At 44.2% G+C, this 14045-nt stretch overlaps 1 protein-coding gene across 1 annotated transcript; it reads left to right on the top strand.

The window, feature by feature from the left end:
- The first annotated feature begins 3840 nt into the window (after positions 1-3840).
- Positions 3841-9527, top strand: LOC119649849 (toll-like receptor 6). Its single transcript, XM_038052206.1, has one exon. The coding sequence runs from the start codon at positions 4301-4303 to the stop codon at positions 8582-8584; it is 4284 nt and encodes a 1427-aa protein (XP_037908134.1). The 5' UTR covers positions 3841-4300; the 3' UTR covers positions 8585-9527.
- Positions 9528-14045: the final 4518 nt, after the last annotated feature.

Below are 14045 nucleotides of genomic sequence, written 5' to 3'. Positions count from 1 at the left end.
TGACGGTTTTATATTTTTATGAGTAACTGCCAGTTGCCGGGCTACTGAAGTTTGTTGGGCCGAGTTATCACGTCACACAACATGGCGACAGTTTTTCAATCTGTTTGAATGTGGTTTAAAGTTAAATGCTGATAAATTCAAACAGACATTTTTTTTTTCAAAAACGGTTTTTAAAAGTTTTGTTAGATTGCGCCATAGAAGTGATTTCTATCATAAGTGAAAGTACGGCGGGGAGCCCATTGTTGGCCCCTTTCATGGGGATAGACGATTCCGTAATGACTATGGCGTAGTGTACATAACAATGAAATTTATGAGCCATACCAAAGCCGTCCGATTGTGGATAAAATCTGGCTTAATAGATTACAGTGTGCGGGTCATTTAGTCCGTATAGGTGACGATGATCCAACCCGGAGCAGACCCTGCCTCATATGGAGAGATTATGCAGACCACATTGCGATTGATGATGATGATAATCCCCACAGTGAACATTGGATAATTTTGTCCTTGCCGAAATTTGTAAGGTCAGTAAAGAATTTTCAGGCTGGTGAAAGTGCGAAGGAAGAGGTGTGGTTAAATGAGGTAGCCGCACTGAAAAGGCTTTCAATTTAACGACGTGTCACCACTCTTATCCATTTCATTACCGTTCAGGTATTGTTGCTTGAGTGAAGGGGGGGGGAACAGCAGTAGCCGTAATTTTAGAATATGGGAGCGAAGGAATCTTGCGATAATACCTAAGGCTGGTAAATTTTCAAGTGAGACGCTATAGGGAAAACCATTCCACATCAACAACTGTCTACGACAAATGCCCCGGGAGAAAGTGATTCACAAAGTAAACATCAATGCAAGCAGCACCACGTCTTCAAGTCCACCCACGCTGACGATATTGACATTTTGGGAAGAGCAACCCGAGACCTACAGTTTGGAGCTGTACATGAATGGAGGCAAAAAGAGGTAGATGGTGGCAACGTCAGCGCCAAAGAACAAAGAACCGACAACATCAAATTGCACTGGTCAAAAGAAAACAATAAAGAGAGGAGACTACAATTGAGACCGTTGAAAATTTTTCCTATCTGGGAGCGAAAATGACAACCGATAACAGCTGTGACGATGAAATCCGTGCATGGTTGTTGGCAGCCAACAAAGTCTATTTCAGCTAACAACAAGTCGGGAAACCGGAACCTGGGCGCTTCAGGTATGAAAGGTGATTTTTTCAGATTTTTCGGTTGCGTAGTTTCTGAGAATGGGTCCATTAAAAAATCATCACTTGCGACCCCTCCCACTCCCCGCCTTTTTAACAAATCTCAAAACTAAGGCCGGCTTCGAAGAGTACTAATTAAGACCTTTCATTTGATACCCCACTTGAAAAAAAATTTTACACCCCCCTTTTACATGTATGGGGACCCCCTCTAGATCTCAACGTAGGAGGATATTACTCACTGCATGTCTAAGGGTCCACAGGTCCCACCTTCACACCAAATCAATTTCGTGTCAATTGGTATAACCGTTTCTGAGAAAATTGCCTGTGACAGTCTATCTGGCCGACGGACAGAACCGATTTTAATAAGGTTTTGTTTTGCAAACAAAATCTTAAAAACGGTTTCGCTCGGAACGTCTCACGATAGGATCGAAGATTTTACTATGCAAGACTGTGATCTTGCCAGTACTAATGTATATTCCTTGGAGACCTGAGTTATTAGGAAGAAAAGTTGGGAATTCTTGCCGCGTTGAAGAGAAGAATGCTTTTTTGGCCCGCTATATGAAATCTATCAGCAATACCACGACTGTCTATTTGTGGATAAAATCTGGCTCACCTAATCCATATGGATGAGGATGGTCCAGCCCAGAAAGTCTATAAGGGCAATATCTATGGTAGAAAAACAAGGCGAGGCAGATCCTCCCTGAGATGGACCGATGACGTAAGTCAGGACGCCAGACAGCTTTTAAGAATATCGAATTGGTAGACCTCGGCCCAATCCGGGCTGTCTGGAGTTTTTTATTAAGGCAGGCCTAGATCGGATACTGGTTGATTGAAACCCTGTTTATCTGGAAGAATTGGTCGACGTCTAGGTCGAACAAGCCCAAAGGAGGAGAAAGTAACCTGCACAGCATCAATAGTCCAAGCATCAGCCAGGACACCAGACTGCCTCTGGTGGACGGAAAAAGAATCCCCAGGAACCTACGGGAGCTCAATGGTGAAGTTATATTATATAACTGGGAAACTCCGAAACAGGCTCAGAACAAGTTACACACTGTTCCCTGATCATGGGGTTTGAATTACAGCCTTCTAGCCGAATTTTTGACAAAACACATGATTATCAAGAGATGAATTAATTCACTTTCTGGAGGCAAAAAAATTCATTTTTTCACAAATCTGAAGAGAGATAAGCCGATTCTTCAAATGGTATTCCATTTGAAGACAAGATTAAAATTTTCTTAAAGTCATTGTCATATGTGACTGCACTTCCTACGTGCTAACGACAAACAGCCTCTGATATGTATGTACGTGGAAAACCACAGCCCAACATCCTTAAAACTTGACAGCGTGATACAAACTGTCTTATTAGGTGTTAAAGTAAAGTGAAAACTACTAAGTGATCAATTACAGCTCAAATTAGAATAGAAATGCATTTAATTATGCATGCCATGTAGCACTAATGCATTGTCAAAATCGTGCTAATGTGGCCAAGTTTGTGCTTAGACAAATAAACATTTCCCACTTCTTACCTTACAATGAATCTCTAATGAATTATTCGGCTCTGTTCCCCCAAGATGTTTTCTGAATTACTAATATTTTATATAGAAAATATTTCAGCGGATCCGAGGGGTCATTTAAAATGCCTAATTGAATTCTTTCTGAAATGGAAGTTGATCATTAAATAACCATTTACTGTTTGCGATTGCTTCAATTGAATAGCCAAGACACCTCCAGGATTTTGATCCGAAAGTTAACTGACCGAAGAGTTGCGTTAAATACTAATTAACGCCTCTGTCTTCAAAGGGGGATTAAACATTCAAAAGCGATTGCGCACTTCCTTCTTTCGGTTGGTAGGAAGCGTTGCATCCAAAATGCGCCCAGTGAACATATACACGCGGTTCACAGCAGTCGCTCCAATCATCTGCTCATTTCACTGCATCTGTTAAAAATAAGAATCTAACCTTTCGCAGAAGGGGGTCAGCGCGTTCTTCCCAATCAAGAGAAAGTCTTGCGCTTGAGTGCGCTGATAAGCGGATCGCGGCAGTGGACCATATAATGCTGAATCTAATCTGAAACATTCGAGTTGTTGGGTCTGAACCATGTAATGGCTGCTCATAGACAAGTAGCAATCAGTACATTCCAGCGGCGATGACCTGCAATAAATTTTTGTTGTTTATGAGACGGTCCGGACAAATGACCAGAATTTATCGGTCAGAATCGTTCTAGAGTGCCATAGTGCAAAGATAGATACATACAGAGATTGAACGCGTTCAATTAAGGAAGTAATTTGTACTGGACAAACACTTTACTGCTGACTGTGTTGAGTCCTTGAAATATCGTAGAAATTACCGTAGACCAACAGGATGTCGCTTGGATAATGACAACCCTACGTTTCGTGGCACATGTTTTCTACCCCTCCGAGAGCACATTGAAAACGTGTATCGTACCCACCTAAAAATCCACCACACCTCTCGGTCCTTCGTTATCCTGTTGGATTCCGACAGGATAACCCGAAAACAGCCGAACATGCGCGTGTCCGCTGATCCGTTCCCAAGCCCAGAGCATTGATTTCACTCCGCACTTCGAACAATATAAGGGGTAGGTCGTATAGTGGTTAATTCAGTCTCAAATGAATTGTCGAGGAAGAAACGCGTGAAACTACGCCCAATGCGGGATCCGGAATCGTGTGAACGGATTTAGAATAGAGAAAAGGTTTTGGGAGTTTCTTGTTGTTTTTCGAATTGTTGTGCATTTGCGGACTGAACTGAACCGATTGAAGTGATATTAGATTGAAATGCGATAGTGCGAACTTGCAACAAAGTGAAGGAAGCATTTGAGTGTTGGCACAACGAAAAAACCAGAGAAGTCTCCGAGGAATTCCTTTACTCCCCTTTACATCTGTAGTGAATTCAGTGCGACTGTGTACAAAACCAGTGAAAAAGAAGAAAAGAGCAGCCTATGGGCAAACAGTGAAGCGTGTGAATGTGATTTTTGTCGAGTGGGCACAGCAATAGTGACAAAGTTAGAATGGATAAACAACTCTGACAGGAAAAAAGGATTCAGAGTTCAAAGTCACTCAATTTTATCAGCGAAAAAATCACCACAATGTCAACGAGAAAAAGCTCTACATCAGCTCTTTCATGCACGTCGTTCTTCTTGCTGGGAGTGTTGGTCTCCTGCAGGCTGACACTCGTGCGACCCCAGCCTCTTTCATCTCAGGGTCAGGATAACACGCAACCCACTTTCGAGACTTCCAACGTGTTGCGGTACGATGCCCCCGATGATTGCCACTATAGACCGTTGGGCGACGGCAGTGACGTTGCGCTGACATGCACGTTAAGGACGGTAAATAGCGAGTTCGACACTACCAATTTCAGCGTAATTCCCGCCGAGCATACTGCATCTCTAACGGTCATCTGCAATGACGAGATAATGGCAAAGAGCTCGTTAGAGGCACGCAGCTTCGTGCATTTGATGAAGCTGAAAGAGCTCTCGCTGGAGTATTGCAAAATTGCAAAGTTCTCGCAGGACGTCCTCTTTGGGCTCAACGATCTGCGAAATTTTACGCTTCGCACACACAACATCAACTGGCCAGCGTTGAATCTGGACATCGAAGCAAATGCATTCGCGGCCACCAAAAATTTGGAGAAATTAGATTTAAGCCAGAATAACATCTGGTCCCTGCCGGAGAATCTATTTTGCGGATTGGGAGGCCTAATGTCGCTCAACATGAGCGAGAATCGGCTGCAGGACGTGAATGAGCTTGGTTTTCGAGATAAGCCGAAGGATGAAAATAGCACCGGCAGCAATAAAACTCGAGATGGCCCATCAACAGCACCATCGAAGGGAGCAGCCTCCTCGTCGTCATCCCCCTGCCTACTGGACTTGGAGATATTAGATGTGTCCTATAACCATTTCGTTTTATTGCCAGCCAATGGATTCGGGGTTCTGCGACGTTTGAAGCATTTAACCCTGAACAATAACGAGATCTCAATGGTGGCAGATAAGGCGTTAAGTGGATTAAAAAATCTGCAGGTATTGAACCTGAGTTCGAATAAAATCGTAGCACTCCCTTCGGAGCTCTTTACCGACCCATCCCAGGCAATACAGGAAATTTATCTGCAGAACAATTCCATAAGCGTTCTATCGCCGAAACTCTTCTCGAATTTGGAGCAACTCCAGGCACTGGACCTGTCCCTCAATCAAATCACGTCCACGTGGATTGACCGGAACACATTTGTGGGCCTGATTCGTTTAGTACTACTGAATTTGTCCCATAACAAGATTACTAAATTGGAGCCGGAAATATTTAGCGACCTGTACACACTGCAAATCCTTAATCTGCGCTATAATCAATTGGATAACATAGCGGCAGACACTTTTGCTCCTATGAACAACCTCCATACACTCCTGTTGTCACACAACAAGCTGAAATACTTGGATGCCTATGCATTGAACGGGCTTTACGTGCTATCCTTGCTATCTTTGGATAATAACGCGCTGATTGGTGTCCATCCGGAGGCTTTCCGGAACTGTAGCTCGCTACAGGATCTCAATTTGAATGGTAATCAACTCAAATCGGTTCCGCTGGCTCTACGCAATATGCGTCTACTGAGGACAGTGGATCTCGGAGAGAACATGATTTCAGTTTTGGAGGAGACCGGCTTTCGTGGATTGGGGAATTTATATGGGCTTCGGCTAATTGGAAACTATCTGGAAAACATAACCGCCAATGCTTTCAAGGACTTGCCCAATTTGCAGATTCTGAATTTGGCGCGAAATCGGATTCAATTGATTGAACCAGGAGCGTTTGAAATGACGTCAAGTATCCAAGCGATCCGATTAGACGGAAACGAATTAACAGACGTAAGTGGCCTTTTCACGAATATGCCAAGTCTCTTGTGGTTGAATGTCTCCGATAATAAGCTGGAGCATTTCGATTACGCCCAAATTCCATTCGGATTGCAGTGGCTCGATTTGCACAAGAATGAGATAACAGAGCTGTCGAACAAGCTGAATTTCGACAGTCAGTTGAGATTACAAACTTTAGACGCCAGCTTTAATCGGCTAACGAAAGTTGCTGCTTCCACCATACCGAATAGTATAGAGTTATTATTTTTGAATGATAATTTGATATCGTCAGTCGAACCACATACGTTTATGCATAAGACTAACCTGACACGAGTGGATCTCTATGCGAACCAAATTCAGTCGCTCGACATCAAAGCTTTACGGATTCTACCGGTGTCTGACCATAGATTACTTCCGGAATTCTACATAGGAGGCAATCCTTTTGTTTGTGATTGCAATATTGACTGGCTGCAAAAAATAAATCATTTATCATCGCGCCAATACCCCAGGATAATGGATCTGGAGACCATCTACTGCAAGCTGCTGAACAATCGCGAACGAGCGTATATCTCACTGGTTGACGCAGAACCCAAGCACTTCCTGTGTACATATAAAACCCATTGTTTCGCTCTATGTCATTGCTGTGATTTTGATGCATGTGATTGCGAAATGACATGCCCGAATAACTGCACCTGCTTTCACGACCAAAGTTGGTCAACGAATGTGGTTGAGTGCTCTGGGGCAGGCTACACAGAGATGCCAAGCAACGTCCCCATGGACACAACCGAAGTTTACATCGATGGTAACGATTTGACCGAATTGTCTGGCCACAGCTTTATCGGCAGAAAGAATCTCATCGTTCTATATGCAAACAATTCTAACATTCAGTTCATTTACAACACGACCTTCAGTGGTCTAAGGAGGCTGATGATATTGCATCTGGAGGAGAACAAAATTTATAAACTAGTTGGCACTGAATTCACCAACTTGGAAAATCTCCGTGAGCTCTACTTGCAAAGCAACAGGATCTCATATATCGGTAATCGAACATTCTACGGAATGAGAAAACTAGAAGTCCTGCGATTGGACGGTAATAAGTTGGTCCAATTCGAGGTTTGGCAGCTAACTCATAACCCATACTTAGTGGAAGTTGGCTTGGCTGACAATATGTGGTCTTGCGAATGCAGTTATCTGTCGCGATTTCGCAGTTACTTGGAAAACAGCGCGGAAAAAATAATCGACGCAAACAGAATTGCGTGCATCTACAACAATCTGACAAGCATACTGAAGGAGAAGAATGGCACCAAATGCACTTTGCGCGAGGGCATTTCTCCGTTTGTGCACGCCAGTGAAATCGAGGATATGCTTCCTCTTCTGCTAGTAGCCACTTGCGCCTTCATAGGATTTTTCGGTCTAATCCTGGGCCTGTTTTGCTACCGCCATGAGTTGAGCATTTGGGCTCACCAGAATTGCTTCTGGAGTCTGTGCTACAAATCATCAGGATTCGTCGATAGCTATGACAAAGACAGGCTCTACGATGCTTACATAACTTACAGCTTGCAAGACGAGCATTTTGTGAATCAAATACTCGCGAGTACTCTGGAGAACGATGTAGGCTATCGACTTTGCCTGCATTATCGTGACTTCAACGTCAACGCATATATTGCTGATACTATCATCGAGGCTGTCGAAAGCTCGAAGCAAGCTATCCTAGTTTTATCTAAAAATTTTCTCTACAACGAATGGACTCGATTTGAGTTCAAAACTGCTGTACATGAAATTCTAAAAAGACGACGAAGATTAGTATTTATTTTGTATGGGGATCTGCCTCAGAGAGATATTGATCCTGAAATGCGTCACTATCTGCGCACTAACACCTGCATCGAATGGGACGACAAGAAGTTCTGGCAAAAGTTGAGAATGGCATTGCCCCATCTACGAAAAAACCATTGCCTTGCCAAGCGATCAGCGGTGAACATCTACGCAACTGCTCATGACTACGGACCGCCCAGGGCAGCCGAGTGTCCCAAGCGATTCGACTGCGCAAACTACGCAACCATTAACGACTTCAGCAGGACTGGTTTCGACTCAGCATCGTGCAAATACAGCTCGGTTAGTGATAACGCAATGCAGAAAAACGATCTCAGCGTTAAGACGCTTGATAGGAAGCACCACCACGAATACGCAGTTCCATCGAATTGTCTACTCGGTGCTTCCGAGTCAAACTACACTGGAACGGGAGGTAAGGACTGTGAATGCTGTCCGACTTCTAAGTACTGCTCCTCAGCTGTGAATGCTAGTTGTAACGGTTCCTTCAATTCAAACATCGCGGGCGGTGGTGGGGGTAGCATTGCGTCAAGCACGGCGAACATCAACCCACCCCCGCCTAGTAGTCTGTACAGTAATTATTCGAAAAGCTGCAACTGCACAAACCAAAAATACGAGCCTTGCCGGTGTACTCCGAAGTACGATTCCAACGGATCACTGAATGATGTGAACAGTCTGGACAAGCGGCTGCCTCAAACACTCTGGGCGTAACGGTTGCCTGGGTTAGCCGCTGCATAAACTAGTCAGCTAGTGTCCAGCCCCCGGCTGGACAGTAGTGTCCTCCTACAGGTGAAGATGCCTTTAATTTGAAAAGTGTACATTCAATTAGGCCCTAAAGCGAGATGATCCCTGGCGACAAGTACCACCCATGCAATCCATCGGGGAAACGGTTACACTCCGAAACCAGCGTCGAGAAAATTAGTCGAATTTATTATTTTAAGCTTCAAATTTCTGCAACTGCAAGACGGTCTCCAGTGAGGTGGATTTTAGTGATCGGGCAAGATGCAACTCTCGCTACCATGCCTGCCTGCGCTCCAGGCGCTGGAAACAGGCCCCCGAGCTGCAGGAGGGCGCATCGTTGTTGTCAATCGTTTGCATTCAGGAAGGTCCCCGTTGCCATCATCGTCGTTATCGTGATCTCAAAAATAAACTAATTTTACGTATAGAGACTTTTAGACTGATTACTTAATTAAACTTATTAATATTATTTAAAAGCCCAGCAAAAATTATTATTGATCAATGGAATGAGGAAGCAGAAGTTAATTTAATATTGTAAAAATTAATATTCACAGAAAACGGAAAAATCCAGTGTAAAATATGAAAATTTTTCAAATTACTCAAACGCTAAACAAACACGTGAACGCCACAGATAGGATTTGATTAATACTAATATTACTAATAACCATGGCATTATTATTCCTCAAAATGAAGGAACTCAAGAGGCAAGCAGGTGAGAGGAATGCCAAGATAAGTAATGAGAGCAACTGAAAAAAGATAAAAACTTCCACTATCTACTATTTGAAATTCACAAAGGTACTTCTAAGCTAAATGTTTTTATTTTTATGTTATCAAACGATACAAACAAATGTTTAATTATTATTAATTATTATAGTATATATTAAAAATTGTAATTATTTTGTAAATACAAAATGAAAATATTTAACAAATTCGAATTTGCCGTGTTTTGCACTTTAAAAAAGGGAAGATGTGGATTTCGTGGCTTCTTTTGGACTATTGATCGATGGAATCCAGGATAGTTTTCTATATATCCTTATTTCCATTAGGGATATTTGCAATTCCCTTAGGCATTTGCTTTCAACACTTTTAACTCCCTTCTACAGATGGCAGATTTACCGAAACGTATCTTTTCGGTCATTTCCAGACAAAACTGAAAGCAAGGTCACAAATCGTACGCTACTATTCGAGACACAGCAGGGATATGTTTATATTTGGTTATTGCGAGCCAGTGGCCAGCTACCCGGTTTTTCTGCTCTTTTAGAGAATAATTTTTCTACCTTGTAGCTACAGCAACTTCAAAGTTTGGAAAGAACGACATACGATTATTATTGGTCGCTGGATTCATCAAAGGTTATAATCAAGCTTTCAATCTTAGATTTGAAAGGAATTACGTATAAATGGTGGTATAATGGATGCCATTCACCCCTTGGTGAGGTACGGCCCATTAACCACAACTACCCGCCATCGTTTGTGGTTACCTGAAATGCCTTTTAGCACCCCCACGACTTCCCGAGACCATCCACTACTCCTCTACTTTTCTGCGCCAAGTGCCTTGGTTCAACCTACTCGTCGGACATCTTGGGAGAGTGGATTCCACTGTATGGCACTGTCACCCCTCCTTAATTGGTGACCTATTCACTTCTACTTTCGCTTTCCAATCACAGTGCGTACGCCGACCAATTTCTTCGTTTGAGATAGTGTTAGACTAAAGCACTCAAACGATACGACGCAGACTGTATTGAAGAAACCTTGAAGCTTTTGAGCAACAGTCCCCTGTTCATGTGCTACTCCCATATGGCAACACAGAAGGAATGCTAGCAAAGTATACCCTCAACTTGATGTTGGTGTTGAGATAACAGCATTTGCAGATTTTAGGCAACGAAAGCGGATGATCGATCCCTTTTGATGCTTTGTCCCTTAATGCAGATAGGGAGAGCGCGATAAGCCGACTGAGAACTTTGATTTTGTTGTTGTTTTCGTCTGTCGAACTGTACTTGCTTCTCTTTCCAAATCTAAAGCCATTTGGCGCGTGGAACTATGAGAGAGGCAGACAGGTGTCAACAGCGTATTCGAAGTGTTTAAAGGAAAGTGTCATCGTCCATTGAATTCCTCTGCGTTTTCCGGGCAAGACCACATGGGGAACATCACCGATAATGAGGAAAATAACACCGGTGACAGGATGCAACCATGACGGACTTTGAACCTTAAAATCCTCTGAGAGTTTCCCTCAGTGAAGCAGTCATTTTGGGTCATCATATTTTGCCTGATAATTACTATTAGTTTCTCCGAGATGTCTCTCCTACGTAGGCAACACGGTTCCACCTGTCAGCAGTCCTCAGCATCTCTTCCACAATGTTGTCTGGAGAGAGATCCCCTGTGTTTAAATAGAGCTGCTGACGAACCCCATCTCACCTTCCACAAGAAAGAAAAGTGTGGTGGGCATCGTCCACAACTCCATTGCAAAACACACAATGCGGAGAACGCGCCTTTCCAATCTTGTGCAGGTAAGACTGAAAATTTCCATGCCCACTTAAAAATTGGGTAAGGAAATAGTCAGTCTCACCATGCTTCCGATTCAGCCACGCACCTAAGTTGCCGATGAGTCGCGCAGTCCATCTGCCTCTAGTTTCATTTTGCCAAGAGAGCTGCCACTGGTCTAGAGTGTGTTGCCGTTTTTCGCGAGCAACCACCTCCCTTGGTTCATCTCCCTTGCGCTTGTATATGGCCTGACGCTTCCTAGCAAGAAGGGCAACGGGGATAACTCCCGCGATCACCATCACGGCCGATTCAGAGACTGTGCGGTACGCAGGCGCCACCCGTAAAGCTCCCCGTCTCTGTACTTGCGCGAGGCGTTTACGATATACCTCCTTGTTAAGAGCGCCAGCCCATACCTCTGCACCGTAGAGCAGGACAGACTGCGTTGAGCTCATCAGGAGACGCCGCCTACTAGACGTAGGACCCCCAATGTTTGCCATTAGCCTACTTAACGCCGAAACTCCAGCCGCAGCCTTGTTTGCTGCTGCTTGGATTTGCTCAGAAAAGCTCATCTTTGAGTCAGGAGTCAACCCGAGGTACTTTACCGCTGATTTTGACTCGATCATCGACTCGCCGAACGATATGGGACGAAGGTCGGAATTCTCTTCTTAGTCAGGATGACTACTTCGGTTTTTTCCAGTGCTAGGTTGAAACCATGAGTAGTCATCCATCCGCTTACCCGTCGCATCAATATGCCGAGTCTGCTTTGCGCCTGTTCGACAGTGCGTCCAGCAACAAGTGCTGCGACATCATCTGCGTAGCCCACCAGGCGCGACTCTTCTGGCATGTCGAGTTTAAGCAGACTGTCATAGGTAGCTTTCCAGAGATCCGGCCCTAGGATGGATCCCTGTGCTACCCCCGACGTGACCTCCATCCACCTTTGACCCTCTAGTGTTTCATAGAGCAGGGAGCGGTTCCTCAGATAGTCCCTCAAAATCCGTAAGAGATAGTTCGGCACGTTGAAGGTATTGTCTAGTGTGCCTAGAATGTCAGATACACTCTCTGTTCACGCTATGAAAGTCCTCGCATTATTCCAAAATGATGCGTAGGATGTTGATATGATTAAAGAAGGAGGATCCGGTGTAGAAGCCAGTCAACTCGCTGTCGATCAAGCTTTCGAGAAGTAGTTGATGCATGTCAGGATTATTTTACCTATTATCTTTGCGACGGCGGGGAGTATACAGATACACCTCCAATTATCACACCCAAAACGGGTCCCCTTCTTAGGTATCTTGACGGTCATCCTCTTCTTCCACTTTCTGGGAGTTCTCAGATTCCCAAGATTTGTGTACGAGTGGATTAACAGTAACCGTAACTCTGCGGGGAGATCGTGAAACAACTTTACCCCATTTGAGCGTATTGATGGCTTTTCTGCTTGGAGGAACAATCCGTATCCGAATGTTATGTTTACTAGCCATTTCATCTGCAAGAGGAAGAACTTCACCGGTGCAGTGTTCTTTTCACCTCTTTAGCTGTTCATTATCATGGATGAGAAGTTGACGTCCTTCACAGGACCATCGAGACACTTGCGACAAAATGCTCTATTGTGATGCGTTACACATTTCTGAAATCATTGCGACCTGCTTACCTCACCAGAGCAATAGCAAATCCATTCTTGTCACATCGTACACTACGCTGAACTTCTTGGGATTTCAGGATTCAGGGATTTCGAGCGCATCACGTGCGCCATCACTCGCATCGGTTAATAGAGCCCTCAACTCCTTCTGTTCATCAATCCGCTTCTACAATTCCATAGTCAGCCCATTTGCAGGAAACCTGTGTCCCACCCGGGAAAAGAGAATTTTTTATGGCGGCCCAATGTTCATGGATAATATTCGGTGGGTTAGTCAGTATATTTGCCGTCCGGTCAGCGAGAGCTGGCTCATACAAGCGGTTGATGTTGAACTTAGGGAATCGCGGCTTCCCACCTTCGCGATGAGACGCGGACGTAACATGCAAACGAACGTAAGTGACTATCAGATGATGATCCATTTCGAGGCCGATCTCAGCACCTCCCTTGTTGCGCGCATCCGGAAAACAGCTCCTAAATCTACTGCTTATCGTGAAGTGGTTGATTTGATTGTACATACGGCGTCGTCAGTTGAAACGCAACCGACTTTATGGCAGGCTCCGTGCTCGAACAATGTGCTACCAATAACGGAGGCGGTGGAAGTTGCAGAAACCCACGAACCTCACACCATTAGCAAGCAAGGTGTTATCAGATCCCACCTTGGCATTCCGATCATCCAGCACGGTCACAATGTCACCTTTAGGAAGCCTGTCCTGAACTGTGTTTAATTGTTCGCATCCGCTTCTACAATATCGGAAGTCTCCGTTGGGTTGTGTTGGGCATTGAACAATTGTAATGCTCCTTAACCTGGACCGGAATTTTGCGGTTAGAGGTCTATCAGAAACCGGCTCTCAGGTGATGAAAGCACGCCTTGCAGTAGCCGTCAGAAACAACCCGACACCGGATTCGCGTCTGCTACCACTTTGCTATATATCAATATAGGACCAGCTTCAAAAACAACAAATTTATTTATGAAAAATTCAAATTAACAACTGATTATTATTATTCCGCAAACACTTTAGATTAGTATATACATATATTCGGAAGTGAGGTTTCTTGGAGTTTTCGGCTTTTAAAAGAAACCCCAGATTTTGGGTGCCTATCAGCTTAAGACTCAGGGAAGCAGTCCTCTCCCCTAATCCGATGAGGAAAGGTGGCGATTTCGCCCGCCAATGGTTGCGATGGTTGAGCTGGTCGAGGGCCTGAATTCCGATTCGTGGATGTTTCGTATTTGTCTTTGGTCTGTCGCTTGCATAGTAAAAATAACACAGTGTTATTGAAGACTGAAACCAGGTGATGCGGGACGTATCCATCCTGGTCCCGGATTTT

This window comes from Hermetia illucens, chromosome 2, assembly GCF_905115235.1.
Source record: "Hermetia illucens chromosome 2, iHerIll2.2.curated.20191125, whole genome shotgun sequence".
Lineage (NCBI taxonomy): Eukaryota > Metazoa > Arthropoda > Insecta > Diptera > Stratiomyidae > Hermetia > Hermetia illucens.
The sequence above is the reverse complement of the archived record's forward strand: the minus strand, read 5'-3'. Positions and strand labels throughout refer to the sequence as shown.

Bases quoted from the DNA above. Each gene is read 5' to 3' on its own strand.
- LOC119649849 (XM_038052206.1), top strand. From the start codon at position 4,301: ATGTCAACGAGAAAAAGCTCTACATCAGCTCTTTCATGCACGTCGTTC.